This window comes from Micropterus dolomieu, linkage group LG20, assembly GCF_021292245.1.
Source record: "Micropterus dolomieu isolate WLL.071019.BEF.003 ecotype Adirondacks linkage group LG20, ASM2129224v1, whole genome shotgun sequence".
Classification (NCBI taxonomy): Eukaryota; Metazoa; Chordata; class Actinopteri; order Centrarchiformes; family Centrarchidae; genus Micropterus; species Micropterus dolomieu.
Window position 1 is genome coordinate 11,201,105 of NC_060169.1, and position 14,716 is coordinate 11,215,820.

Consider the following 14,716-nt stretch of genomic DNA (forward strand, 5'->3'; position numbering starts at 1 on the left):
ATGCTATTTTTCTACTTTCCTTCTCTTTTGTCTCGCTTCTGAGCTGCTGTGAAACACTGTGTCTTTGTCTGGCGAGGGTTTTCTGAGCATTGTGGCTAAGAGGGCATCCTTCACCAACATCCTGCCTGAATGAGAAACAGGTGTGTCTGCAGCAGAGAGATTAAACTGTCTTTGACTGTTTGAGGCTATTGACTGCAGAACACACATGTAGACAGACATCCAGCAGCAGGCACCTTTTCACAGCTCCAGGCCTCAGGACACTCAACAAAATGGACCTTTGTATGATTCTATTTTGGGTTTTTTAGAAAGCATGTTTGCGGAAGAGGACTTTCTGCAGCTTTCAATGTGGTTCCCGCCCCCTCTTTGATGTATACAATACAAAAAATAGCTTCCTCGTATGATTCATAATATAGGAAAGAGAAAGATTAACACTTAGGTAGAGGGGATTAATAAGCTATAGTGTGGCTGTAACCTAACAGTGGCACGATATTATTGCATTATTAATTGCTGCTTGTTCTGATCTGGATTGACATCCACTTGTGATGTTACATCCATGACTTTTCGGAGGCCAGCAATATCACAGACTGTGCTGTAATCCTCCTATTCAACTATGTGTGAACACTGCAGGTAGAAATGTGTGTTTGATGTATTCAAAGAATGCTCTATTAATGTGACATGCCAGGGTTCAGCAGGATGTGGAGTCTGTTCAGATAAAGTATGGTAAGCCTGTGCTTGAGGAGCACATCAATAGACATGTAATTATAGGGGAGGACTGAGTAAGCAACAAATTGTAGCTACTGAAGGGACCGGGGTCACACACTACAGTGCGCTTTGACATGGGCAGTGTTACTCATCTATGTTTTTAACCCACATTGTCCCAGTACCTGACTCAGAGATTTGACTTCAGACTACAGGCCAAAGTGACCCAGATTGTTATTGTTATTATCAGATTGTTTTACTCATACATTGTGAATAGTCTAAGGCTACGTTCAGACTGCAGGCTTTAATGCTTAATTCCCATATTCCCATTTTTGTTTGACAGTTCACACTATTGCTTAAATGTGGCCCATATCAGACTCCAGTGTGTACTGTCCGCGGCCTGAAAGTGACCCGAATGCGCAGAAGAAGAACACGACGTCACACACAGCACGCTGTTGTAGGCTACAGAAGTAAACAGAGCAGATTCTGTTAGGATTTGGTTTTGTGCTGTTGTTTTTCCTGTGTTGATTCTGTCTTTCTTGGTCTGTGGTTTTGTGTAGCCTTGTTTATTATTTTGGTTTGCTTAGTTCTCTTAGTATGTGTCTTGCCTTGCATCTTACTTTTTAGTCCCATAGTCTGGTTTTCTGTCTTAGTATTTATTCCTTGTTCAATGTTTGTATTATATTGATCTTGTCTGCTCTGCGTTCTGTTTATTATAGTGTTAGTCTGTTTCTGGTTTGATTGTAGTTAATTTGTAAGATTTAGTTTTCTGTCTACCTTGTGTTGATTTGTGTTCTCTGTCTGGTGATTTGACTTTAGTCATGTGTGCTTCTTTCCTGTCATGTTTAGTTTGTCTTTCGGTGTTCAGTTACGTTTCTGCATTTTGGTCTGGCCCTGTCTATTCCCCTCATTTGGTTTCACCTGCTTGCCTGTGTCTGTGCCTAATTAGCTCCTGATGTGATCCACCTGTTTTTTGTTCCCACCCTGCTCGTTACCTGGTGTTTAAATGTTTGCTTGTGCTATTCAGTTTTTGTGATGTCCTTTGTCAGTGTTGAGTATTCAGCCGGCCAGCACAGTGGTACAGTGGTTAGTGGTGATGGGCAAAGCGAGGTTTTGTGAAACATTGAAACGTTTCAGTCATGACCGAAAGAACGAGATCGCGGGTACAAGCGGCCGAAATGGGTTTCCTCAGGCGGGTGGCTGGTGTCTCCCTTAGAGATAGGGTGAGAAGCTCTGCCATCCGCGAGGAGCTCAGAATAGGGCCGCTGCTCCTTTGCGTTGAAAGGAGCCATTTGAGGTGGTTTGGGCATCTGGTAAGGATGCCTCCTGGACGTCTCTCTAGGGAGGTGTTCCAGGCACGTCCAGCTGGGAGGAGGCCTCGGGGAAGATCCAGGACTAGGCGGAGAGATTATATCTCCACACTGGCCTGGGAACGTCTCGGGATCCCCCGGTCAGAGCTGGTTAATGTGGCTCGGGAAAGAGAAGTTTGGGGAACCCCTGCTGGAGCTGCTGCCCCCGCGACCCGATCCCGGATAAGCGGATGAAGATGGATGGATGGATGAAACGTTTGAAGCAATTGTGCCGGAATTGTGTTGAGGCTTCTGTCTCCACAGAGACATCTACTGGTCCCTTTTGATATCGACACATCTTGGTAGGGGTTTCATTGAAACAATGACTGACCCGCGTTTACAATTCTAAACATGAACAACAGGATTTCGGAGAAATCTCCATCCAACAAACACACAAATGGGGATTGCAATAAAAGTGTGTTTAAATAAAACACATCTGTATGTTGTTTCATTAGTACTCACTCATTTAGCCGACGCTCAAAAGCGAATCACAATTGCTATGTCAGAGGGGGCACCTCGGGAGCAACTAGGGGTTAAGTGTCTTACTCAGGGACACGTATCACAGTGGGAATCGTAACCCAGGTCTCTCACACCAAAAGCATATGTCTGAACTACTACCCCATAGAGACAAGTTGTTCATGTTCCAAATCGGAATACTTTATTGATCTCTGAGGGTGAAGTCTTTGTTGCAGATACTTTTGCAAGACATAATAGGTAGTTGAAGTTAGTGAGTAAAGAATATAATAAAAAATAAAAAGTATACAAATCTAAGAAAATAGCCTAATAATAAATGATAATAAATGTAGATATACAGTAGCTTATTAACAAAGGTGTAGATATAGGCCCTAGTGTAATAATAATTAATAATAATGAGTGCTGGCAGTGATGAGGTGTAACAGATTAAAAATCCATAACTGGGTAAAGTTGAAGTTGTTTCCAGAATGATAAATGAAAAGCGGAACAATGTCTCACATTTGTTATATGTCAAGAATTGTATTCAGAAATATTCAGTTGTTTTGGAGCTGAGTCAGGGTTTTTTTCATCGTTGACATCCCCAGCCTTCGAAAAATTTGGTCACATGGAATATTTGTTGCCAGCAAAGATAAGTGTTTTGTTTTGCCATCATAGACCTACAGGTGCGGATATACTACACCACGCTGCTCCAAGAAATCAAATGATTGTGTGTCCTTGCAACAAATCTGTCAAATGAGTTAGAGGCAGATGTGTGGTTTGTTCCAAACACTGTGAATCAAATGTAGAAGCGGCAGGTGTCGAAATGGGGGTGAAACGCACCGAAGTCTCACTTCACTATGGACATGTGACATTGACGTTTTGAACCATGCTTTGGAGCAGTGTTTGTCTGTGCTTCTGGATCTCGACACAGCGTCGAAAAGTCAGTGTCGAGCGTCCCATTCTTAGTGGTTAGCACTGTCGCCTCACAGCAAGAAGGTCGTGGGTTCAAACCCCGGTTGGCCCGGCCTTTCTGTGTGGAGTTTGCATGTTCTCCCCGTGTCTGCGTGGGTTCTCTCCAGGTGCTCCGGCTTCCTCCCACCATCCAAAGACATGCAGGCTAGGTTGATTGGTGTCTCCAAAATTGTCCTTAGGTGTGGATGTGAGTGTGAGTGGTTGTTCGTCTATGTGTGGCCCTGCGATGGACTGGTGACCTGTCCAGGGTGTACCCCGCCTTTCGCCCGATGTAAACTGGGATTGGCTTCATCCCCCCGCGACCCTGTAGGCAGGATAAGCGGTTGATGATGGATGGAGTGTTCTGCCCTGTACCTGCATTCCTGGTTTACCTTGGTCCTGTTTATTTAAGTATTTATTTTTTTATTTCATAGGAAATAAGCCTACATTTCGAGTTGATATGAAGCCTGGGAACTGACTTTACGTGGCAGTTGGTTGCGTGAAGAGCTGGCACGCTGCATGTCGTGTGGCTATCCTACCACAATTGCTTTATCTGTCAAGAGAGCCCGGGGTCAGGGCGGCGTCTGCCACCAGCATAGCAGGAGGTGACCCATAGGAAAGCAAAATCCAAGATGAGATCTCATAGTTGTTTCCTTCTTTTCTCCTAGACACAAATGAGCTGCTTTTAATACCAAGGTGAGACCAAAGGCCTTTTTTCCCACTTCTCAAATTCATCTCAGGAGAAACAACCATATAAAATCTCATCTATGTCTGAGTCTGATTATAACAAGAGATCTCTAACTGATCTTAAATAAGTCTTATAAAATAAGTCTCCTGAACGTTGGACCATGAGATCAGAGAAAGAGCTCAAAGAAAACTCAGCTATGACTCCTGGGATCTCATAATTCTTCTCAAATATGTCTCAGTTTTCTCATATTGGTCTCAGGAGCAAAAACTCTTTCTTACTCTGATCAAAAGATGAGATCTCTACAGTATCTTAAATAAGTGTCATTTCAGTCTCCAGATTGTGGATCAGAAAAAAAGATATTTCTTGGTTTTGTCTTAGTGACCCCACTTAGGGCTTATTTTACTCAAGTACTTTACTTAGGTCAAATGTTGAGGTTGAGTATTTTCTTTTTATGGGGGTTTGGACTTTTACTCCCCTTAATTTCAAATCCTTATTATATTTATTGTTAATTATCTGTTACAAGTTAGTGAGAAATATAAAATAAATTTTGACATTGAAAATAATGCACTTTCAAATGTCATGTTTTCCAATTTGTTAAGATCACAGCCAGCATAACTGGAACACCCAATATTTTCACATGATGTTTAGAGATTAATTTATTAAGGACCGAATGCACGCAAGAACTGATACACAACAATTATCTGTCATACAGAATAAGCACTTTTACTTTTGATACTTAAGTACATTCACTATGGAATACTTTTTTACTTGAGTAGAATTTTGAGGACTTTAAATGTGGATATGGTATTTCTCCTCTTTTAAGTAAAGGAAAATTGTACAGTAAGTCCTTCATTATTCATTTTGGTTGGATTAGCGGCAGTGTTGTTGCCCTTTGAACAGCAGGTAGTGAGTCACTGTATTGGTGGTTTTCTTTTCCTTGTTTTGTTCTGTTCTGTTCTGACGGTCTGGCTTAGTGCTCATCCTGAGTGTTGGAGGATGTCATTGTCATGTCATGTCATGTCGTGTCTGCTGGTATTATATTTACTGCATGTCAGCTAGTGTGTATTTTATGGGCTCCTCCACCTCAACCACCCACAAACTTGTCTGCTGATACCTTTGCTGCCTTCTTCACAGGCAAAGTGGAGGCTATAACTAGCCAATTCTCTAAAACACTCAAACTCAACCATTGTAGCAGTCTAGCAATCTTTTCCTCTGCCCTCCCAGGTCAATGGTTCTTCACTCTCCTCGTTTACTCCTCTCACAGAAAGCGAAGTATCAGAACTCCTGACCCATAACCGTCCCACTACATGCCCACTGGACCCGATTCCTACAAATCTCCTCCAAGCCATATCTCCTACCGTGGCCCCCGCAATCACTCATGTGATAAATACTTCCGTGGCTTCAGGAACCTTCCCGACCACTCTCAAAAGGCCTTGGGTCACACTCTTGCTCAAAAAGCCCTCACTTGACCCAACTCAAGTTGAGAACTATTGGCCAGTGTCTCTTCTACCATTTTTATCCAAAACTATTGAACGGGCAGTATTCAAATAGGTCTCAGAATCCCTCTCATGGAATGACCTCCTAGATCCATATCAGTCTGGTTTTAAGAGTGCCCACCCTACTGAAACGGCTCTTCTGTCTGTAACAGAAGCCCTAAGGTCAGCTAAAGCTGCAGCCCAATCCTCGGTTCTTATCCTGCTTAAACTATCAGCTGCCTTTGACACAGTCAACCACAGGATCCTGCTATCTGCTCTCTCAGCAATCGGCATATCGAGTAAAGCACTCCTGTGTTTCGAATCCTACCTCTTTTGTGGCAAGGACAATTATCCTCCTCCCACAGGGGTGCTAGGACCCCTTCTCTTCTCAATTTACACCACCTCACTGGGGCCGATCATTCGCTCGCACGGCTTCTCTTACCACAGCTACGCAGACGATACGCAACTCTACCTATCCTTCCTGCCAGACGATCCCACCGTCTCGGCGTGGATCACGGACTGCCTCTCGGACATATCTGCATGGATAAGGGCTTGCCACCTTCAACTAAACCTCTCTAAGACTGAACTCTTGGTAATTCCAGCAAAGCAATCTATCCACCATAACATCAAACTACAAACTGATTCCTCAACAATCACTCCAACCAAGCGGGTGAGAAACTTGGGTGTCATGATTGATGAACAGCTGTCCTTTTCAGACCATGTTGCTGCTGTCTCTCGGTCATGCCGCTTTGCTCTATACAACATCAGGAAAATCAGGCCCTACCTCACTCAGTACGCCACCCAGCTTCTGGTACAGGCCATGGTTATCTCTCACCTCGACTATTGCAATGCCCTCCTAGCAGGCCTTCCAGCTTGTGTGGTGAAACCCTTACAAATGGTTCAGAACGCAGTGGCACGTCTGGTTTTTGGTCAGCCCAAAAGGACTCATGTCACTCCATTACTCAGTGACCTCCACTGGCTCCCCGTGGCCTCCAGAATCAGATTCAAGTCACTAGTGCTGCATACAGAGTGACTACTGGGTCTGCGATCATCTACCTAAACTCCATAATACAAACTTACGTTCCTTCTCGGCCACTATGCTCCTCCAACGAACGCCGCCTGGCTCTGCCATCCCTTCACACAAAGCAATCCCAGTCCTGGCTTTTCTCATCTGTGACACCACGATGGCGGAACGAGCTACCATACGCCATCAGAGCAGGGGTGTCCCTCTCTAACTTCAAGAAGCTCTTGAAAACTCATCTCTTCTGAGAACACTTCCTCTTTTAACACCTCTAACTCCTAACCTCTAACATGCACTTCCTGTGCTCTTCTTCTTCTATCTCCTTACAATTATCTTGTATTGATTGCACTTTTTTGTTAACTCTTACTTCCTTCCCTAGGTATCTACCCCATTGATGTGATATGTACTGTGAGCTCTTACTAGTATTTATTGCTGCTCTTACTAGTATGTATTGTCAGTTGTAGATCTGTAGTTGATGCTCTGTTGATTCTTGTATGTTGTTCCTCAAATGTAAGTCGCTTTGGATAAAAATGTCTGCCAAATGAGTAAATGTAAATGTAAATTGATAGAGCAAGAATGATAGTGCTAGAGACTGATGTAATGAATTTCTTGGGACCCCTGGGTAGTAGGATTAGTGTAGTTTGATCTTAGGGTTTTCTGTATGTAGGTTAGAAATTATTCTGTAGATTGCATGTGCTTCATTTATTTGTAGTATTTATTTAGACAATGTGTACTTCAAATATATATATATATATGTGCTTAGTGTTCGGACTCCCATGTACAAGCTTCAGATAGCTTAAAAATGGTTTCCCTTTTCACAAATCTGCAGTATTTCTAATGATTGTACTTGTATGTTAATGTTTTGTGAGAAAACTAAAGTGGACTAACCTAAACTGAACTGAGCCTGGCATCATGCAGCGACAAAGACTAAAATGAATGTGGAAACTAATGAAAACTAAACTAAACCTGTTAATACATGTTAAATATTAATTAAAAGTAAACTGAAATTAAAAACTAAAAGTCAAAACGAAAAAGAAAAAAAAAAAACTAATGAAAAATCTAAAACTATAATAACCTTGCTTTAGACAGAGGGACACATTTAGGGTGCTTTCACACCTGTAGTTCAGTTCATTTGGTCCGTACCAAGCGGGAAGCTTCCGGTCAGCGATCTGATGCGCAAGTCCCTTAAACCTGCATTCTATTGAACGGCCAGCAGGGGGCGACTCTTCTGGTTGCAAAAAGAAGTCCGGCTCCATTAGAAATGATGGCAAAATGACCCTACTTCTCACCTGAATAACTATCTCAGTAAACACTTTCCTGATGAGTTTATCGTCTCAGTAGCTAGTTTCATGTCTTCTTCAATACAAAATGGTGTTCATTTGGCACATTATGGTCCCATTTATTTTAAAATGGACCATGCTTCAGGGCGGGATTATCTATCATTGACAAGTCGTTACCATTGAATTACAGATGCACCTAGCTAAGCAAGCTAGCTTGCTCCATTAGCTCAACCGTCTCGTCCAAATATGATCACGTCCAGTGCCCCTGGTTGCAAAAACTCAACATGGCGGCACAGTATCGGACGAACTCGATGCTTCAAAATGGCTGTCCCCAAACAGGTGACATCACGATGACTACGTCCACTTCTTATATACAGTCTATGTTCCTGACCAAGAGAAAAAAAAAAAAACACAGTTGCATTTTAGTTCTGGTATGGTTCATGTTCACACTGCAAACTTACCATGAGAAGTAACCATAACGTTTTACAGACTTACAGGTAAGTTGTTGATAATACAGCTAATTTGAATTGAATTGAATTGAAGTTTAATTTTAGACCGCAGATCGACCACATTGTCTATTATGAAAAATAACGTAAAAACAGGACATGTACAGTAATAATTCAGGGCTTATTAGCCTATACTATGGGCCCTATAGTATACTGTGGGATCGCTGTCAAAAATATTTCATGGACTTAATGAACTGACAGGGTAAACAGAGTAGGCTTCTACTGGCCCTCCTTTTTAAACAGACTTTGACCCATTAATCAGGGAAAATACCTGCGCTGACAAGTATATGTTACCAAATGATTTTCATAAACATAGCATGGCTTATACAGATCAATTATAACTTATAATTGATCTTATTATAAGATCGCTGAACACATTTCGCGGTCAGCAGATGGATTTATTAGTGGTTTAACTTTGGAAATAATGCTCATATCACATCTTTGCTATCATAAAATCCTGTGGTTGGTTGTTTGCTTTCACACCACAAGCTAACCACACCAGAGTTTGTTTGAAAGCGTACCACCTCTTCAAGGAGGTCTCGGTCCGCTTTTGGTGTGCACCTGGGTGCGATTGCTGCATCCACATCTTCCCAAACAATGAAGGAATGTATGTTTGCTTATAAAATGTCAAAACTACAATGTAACTACAGCCACTATGTTGTTGGGTGCAATATTTCAATATTACCATTTGAAATTTATCACAAAATAAAGTCCAGAGTATTTGTGTGAATGTATTTATTGTCACCTTTAACAATTAGTGTCTGCTACCAACCATACAACCCTGTTCAAAGATTACTTTAACTGTATGCCCCCCCCCCACATGTGCTAATTAACATTCCTAGACTACGTTGTTCTGATGCACCTTCTCTGTACCTACAGGATGTTGTTGACAAAGGGACATCCATTTTTTTTCTCTGCAGGTATCATAAGTTAAACATCCTGTTGTCATCAAGTGCAGGTGATTCTATTCACTGCCAACCTTAGCCCACAGTTTTCAAAAAAAAAAAAAAATGAATGGATATATGAGACAATGAAGCGCCTTAACATGTTGCGGCAGCTGGAACAAGCCCCACTAGCCTGCAGGTGAAGGTATCCCTGCACAATAAAACAAAGTATGGAGTCTGTTGAAAGGAAAGTTTCATCACTGACTAATGCCTCTGTTGTTAGGAAGTTCCTGTCTGCAGTGAGCCTGTCTGGCATGCCTGTAGCACTATGTCAGAAACACAGCCTTGTAAACAATTTTCATTGAACTATTTATTTCAGACAGTGACAAAAAATATAAAAAGAACTTTGACTGTTCTGTTACAAAAATAAATTACATACTATTCACTCTGAAAAACCCATAAAACTTTACCCACATATTGTACATTACATTCACGATATAGGCAATCTAATCATCACTCTACTATACAAATCTAACTTCACATTTCATACTTTTATGAATCAGGGTAATGTTATCATTTACATTCAAAGTCTGTTGAGTCTTTGAATTATGCAATAGATTATTGCTTGCTATTATTTTTACATTAAGATGGAAAAACTACCTGCCATCTGTGACATTATAAACCAAAACTATGACCTATCAAGGCACTTCTGTCCAACACAAAGCAGACCTCCTGGACTGGCCAACTGTTGCATATTATTACAAGACACAGTGCCTTTATTGCCACCAGAACCTCCATTAGAATAACGTACTGTGTACCAGCTGATTACATTGTTGGAGGGCCACAGTGGCTCGATGTGCATCTCTGACAGCAGTTTCGCACCAAATGTGTAAATTAATTAATTAACATAATGTATCTTGTTTGTTTTGCTCACTAATCGCGTCTGGCAACCTGCGCTATAGCCAGTGAGATGCTACAGAAAATAGATAAAGTGTTGTTCATGAAGAATCTCTGTTTGTGTACAGATTAAACAAACAAGATGAAGAATGTGTTAGTGAGCTTTAGAGGTGTTGGTATTTATTAACATTGGACAGGACTAGTCTAGTGGATTTCCCCGCTTCCGTTCTTTATGCTAAACTAGACTAACCACATCGTGACTTCAGGTTCGTGCTGGTCTCAGTCTATCAAAGAAAGAAAATAAGCGTATTTCCCAAAATGTTCAACATTTCCTTTAAAGGGTAACTTTAATTTTCCAGCTGGACCTTACTTTCACAAAAAACATAGAAATAGGCTATAGTTTGAAAAATATTGTTACCCTTTAATTATGCTGCACTTTGGGCAACATACTAATCTTAAAACAGTTTTTTTTGTCACAAAGATCTAAAAGTCAGACTGCCCCCCGACTGTCTCGTCAGGGCGGCCAGCCTTCTTCTGATTTTTCCTTTGTGTACTGCTGTGGACGGACGTGTCCTTGTGTCCTGAGTCATTCTGCTGTCTGGAGTAGCGCTTACACTTGCAGGAGGTCACCACAGTAATCTTGTAGGTCCTGGAGGTGCCGTCCTGGCACTGCAGCTGGATCCGCTGGGTCCTGGTCCGGTCGATGACACAGCGCCACTCCTGGGCATCGCGTCGGCTCCAGTATCTCCCAGTGTAACCCCCGATCCAGTTGGGAAGCAGGTGGGCTGGTAGACATTCTCCAGCACACACTAGCTCCTTAATGGGGGTGACGCTGGTGCACTGGCCATCAGAGATGTACTTTGTGGATCTCAGCTCCCTGCAGCCCACCTGGCTCTGGTCTGGGCCTGAGACATGAAAAGTGAATTACATGTAGGCTACATATACTCTGTTTCTACTGCTACTGTACAGATCTACTTCTGAGAAAATGTATCAGCTATGGGTTAGGTGCCATTCTTTAACTTCTTTATAAACTTATCTGGCAAGTCACAAAACTGTTGATTCTAAACCTTAGTAAAATGTTCACTTACAACATATTCTGGCAAGATATTTGCCTATACTGACTAGTCCTGCATCCTGCTTTGTACGCCCACCACCTGCCCCGACCACCTCGCTGCAGCTCCGGTGCAGTGCATAAATGTAGCTCTTCATTCACTCAAAAATATGTTGCCTGCAAGTATACTGCAATACAGCCACTGATTACGTTTATTAATTACATGTTAGAGAAAACAATTGGTTACACTTTACAATGAGAGACTACCAAATTTTGGTTAGTTATTGCCAAGGAACAAATGAGGAACTAACTGCTAACTGTGCTTTTAGTTAATGAGTAACTCCTAATCAAATTGTAACCCTAGCTAACGATTAGTTAATGATAAGTTAAAGGATTTCTATGGTATTTTTCCACCTAGCCCCCATTTTCTCATGTTTTTGTGTCTATGTGACTAATTGGGACAACATTTTTCCAGTCAAACAGGACTGCAACGTTATCCTTACTGTGTCAAAGTACGTCCACTAAAGTGCCACTGACTGGCTCAGATTGTTTAGATTAGAAGTGGCTGACAACAGTATGGAAAGGATCCCTACAGAGACAGACTTTTTTAAAGAATAAGATCCTTTTTGTTTTTACCTGCAACAACTTTGTTCAAAGCCACCAGACTTCATTAACAAAACCAGTTTATCTGTGTACTGCTGCTGACTGCAGCGCGCTCGGTTCGTACTGGACCAGTTTTAAAGAAATGTTGTCCCCATTAGTCACACAGACACAAAAACCTGGGAAAATAGTGAAATAGTGAATAGAAAAAGTGACCCATTAATTAAGAAACACGTGAGGAACAAATTGGAAAATACTTGATAACTGGTGAATGGTTAATAAGTACTTCTCTAATAATTCCTGTTGGAGGACTATATTAATTATATAATGATTCATTAAAGCTGCAGTAGGCAACAACTGCAAAACCTTCCGCATCGCAATATGCTACTCTGCTAAACCCCTCCCAGCAAACCCACAAGAAGGAGCTCATCCTGCGTAGGGCTCAAAGACGCCCCTCTGATGCGTGGTGGCCCGGGGCAGAGAACCCCAGGCTTCAGAAGCAGCTAAGTCAAACTTCTAACAGCAGGATGAGAGGCTAGTACTCCTCTGCCCCCCCAAAAGTTATTCCCCACTGTTTGTCGTCATGCCTTTTCGCTCGTTGATACGAGCGTCCTGGCATCGAACACCACCACTGTACCACACTGTTGTCTGCAAAGGAGGGATGGGCAGTTCTTTCACTGCTGCTGGTTTTTTCTCAGACATTGTGTTTGCAAAACCTCTGAAGCAGCGCTGACTGACTGTGTTAGAGACTCCTCCTGGCTCTCATTTTGACGTGAATTAGAATCCACAAACGCAAATGGCACAAGGAGCAGAATATAGTGGATATAGTGGCAGTGAGCAAATTTGACAACAAGTTATTTTTATATAAGTTTCCTACTGAACCTTAAATTTAGGATCTCTTAGTATATTCTCTAGTAGCTCATCATTTTCTATTCTATAGTCCTTCATTTGGACTTACACTTGTTTCTTAATTAACTATTCATTCACTAATTATTAGCTACTCTATAAGATTTGATTAAGAGTAACTCATTAACTAATTGTTCACTAGCAGTTAGTTCCTCATTCGTTTCCTAATAACTACTCAAAAAGTTGTAAAGTGCTACCAAACAATGGTAATGGTAAACAAAGGTTATTTCTAGGAGACATGGTTGAAATAATCACAATTTTTATTGTCAACTCTGATATTGCTGACCCATTTGTATTGTCTGCCATGACTGAGGTCTTTTAGCCAGGTCCTGGTGGAATCAGAGCGTGGAGTGACTGTCTTGAAATGTTTGTTGTCACTGTATGATTGTATTGATGTTTTATTGTTTCTTTTTGGTTTGTGTTGTGTTTTGGGAATTCCTGTTTTGCTGCTGTTTCTGTCTTTATAGTGTTGTCTTTTTGATGTCCCCGTTCCATACATTTTTATCATTTTTTAGGTTTAAAACATCTTGCCAAAGGACTGCAGTTGAAAATTAGCCAGCTGCCTATCACTGGCACATTTACCATAATGCTGATTAATGTGTGTTGTCGTTGCTGTCCATGAAATGAAATGAAATTTGTTCTATTTATTTTATTCTAAATGTTTGCTTTATTTAAATTTGGTATTTTCATTTGCACATAATGCATTTTGTTTACTGGGCAGCACAATAGGCACCTCAGGATTTATATACTGTAGGTAGGCAGGTAAAGGACTGCATTCACCTGGGAGGGCAGGAGCTGGGATTTCTTTGTTCTTTGTTTGCTTGGTTGCTAAGGATAAATAATAATAAAACCACAAAAATCTCTGTATAAACAATGGACGTTTTGCCTGTGTACAAGTGATCCCTCTGGTGCACAAGGGGACAATACGATTTTTTTTTTTTACTTTCTTCATCCCGAAGTTCCAATACATAGTCTTGCCTTTAAGCTAATGTTCCCTTGTTTACTTGTTTGACTTTTGATTAAATCACAGTGATAATGCACCTTACAGGAGCACTGATGGGGACACTTGCTAATGGATTAAGTCATTTTTATTTCTAAAATCAAGGAGATCCAACTTCCCTTTAGGGTATTTGAAAATGCACCTGTTCCACCTGCCTCACGCAACACTACAGTAAGAGAGAACAGTGTCACCTATTCAGTGTCATCAGTCAGAAACAATATGTGCCAAGCAAAGTTATGGAAATGTACTGTCACGGCGTCGTTTGGACTCACCATTACGCACCGCGTCAGCCAGCCGTCTCCCGCCGTTCCTCGCTTGGTTTGTGTCCTCGTTAGCTGGCTCGTCTTCAGTGTGGTGGACCGGCTGAGTACTGACTGACTCTGTGGCGTCGTTGTGAACAGCTGAGTTGCTCCTGCTCAGCAGCAACAGGAGCGCCAGGAGCTGGAGTCCGCAGGCAAGACGGAGCATGACTGCACCTGACTGATGTGACACCTGATGAATGACCAACCTGCCGCGGCTGGGTTTATATATCCTCCACTGTAGTGACGCTTTATGAATGAACACGGAACACCCACCTGTACTGCAGCCTGCACCGAGCTCCAGTCACTCCTGCTGCTCCAAATCTCTCTAAGCAAGAAGTCTTCTCTGTGCGCAGTGATGCATTCTGAGTAAATTACAGCGGGTTCATTCTTTTTACCAATAAAATCGTAGAACATCTGTCGGTCATCTGCCATCATCCATTACCTGCCTCACGTTATTTACTTGTGACGAATATTTACTGCCTATGTATCAAAATTTATAGGCTATACGGATGCAGATGTGCATCACTGTAGGCAAACGTTACTGTCAGCTCCCGTTTTTCTTGAATAATAATAAAATAAATGCCCGTGATTCAAGTGAAAATCTTGATTACCACAACTTTTTGGAGGGTTTTACCAAAATATGATGTCGTTTTC

At 41.7% G+C, this 14,716-nt stretch overlaps 1 protein-coding gene across 1 annotated transcript; it reads right to left on the reverse strand.

Annotated features, from left to right (window-relative positions):
- Positions 1-10,686: 10,686 nt before the first annotated feature.
- On the reverse strand, positions 10,687-14,494 carry LOC123959285 (sclerostin domain-containing protein 1-like). The gene is made up of 3 exons (XM_046033240.1): positions 14,336-14,494; positions 14,033-14,201; positions 10,687-11,108 (listed from the first exon to the last, which is right to left on the reverse strand). The coding sequence occupies exons 1-3, from the start codon at positions 14,492-14,494 to the stop codon at positions 10,687-10,689; spliced, it is 750 nt and encodes a 249-aa protein (XP_045889196.1).
- Positions 14,495-14,716: the final 222 nt, after the last annotated feature.

What these genes read in the sequence shown, in the direction of transcription:
- LOC123959285 (XM_046033240.1), bottom strand. Translation starts at nt 14,494, where the DNA reads ATGGCAGATGACCGACAGATGTTCTACGATTTTATTGGTAAAAAGAAT. An exon ending in CGGTGCAGGCTGCAGTACAG is followed by an intron (nt 14,202 to 14,335) that starts GTGGGTGTTCCG and finishes TGCGGACTCCAG; the next exon opens with CTCCTGGCGCTCCTGTTGCT. An exon ending in GGCTGACGCGGTGCGTAATG is followed by an intron (nt 11,109 to 14,032) that starts GTGAGTCCAAAC and finishes TTCATGTCTCAG; the next exon opens with GCCCAGACCAGAGCCAGGTG.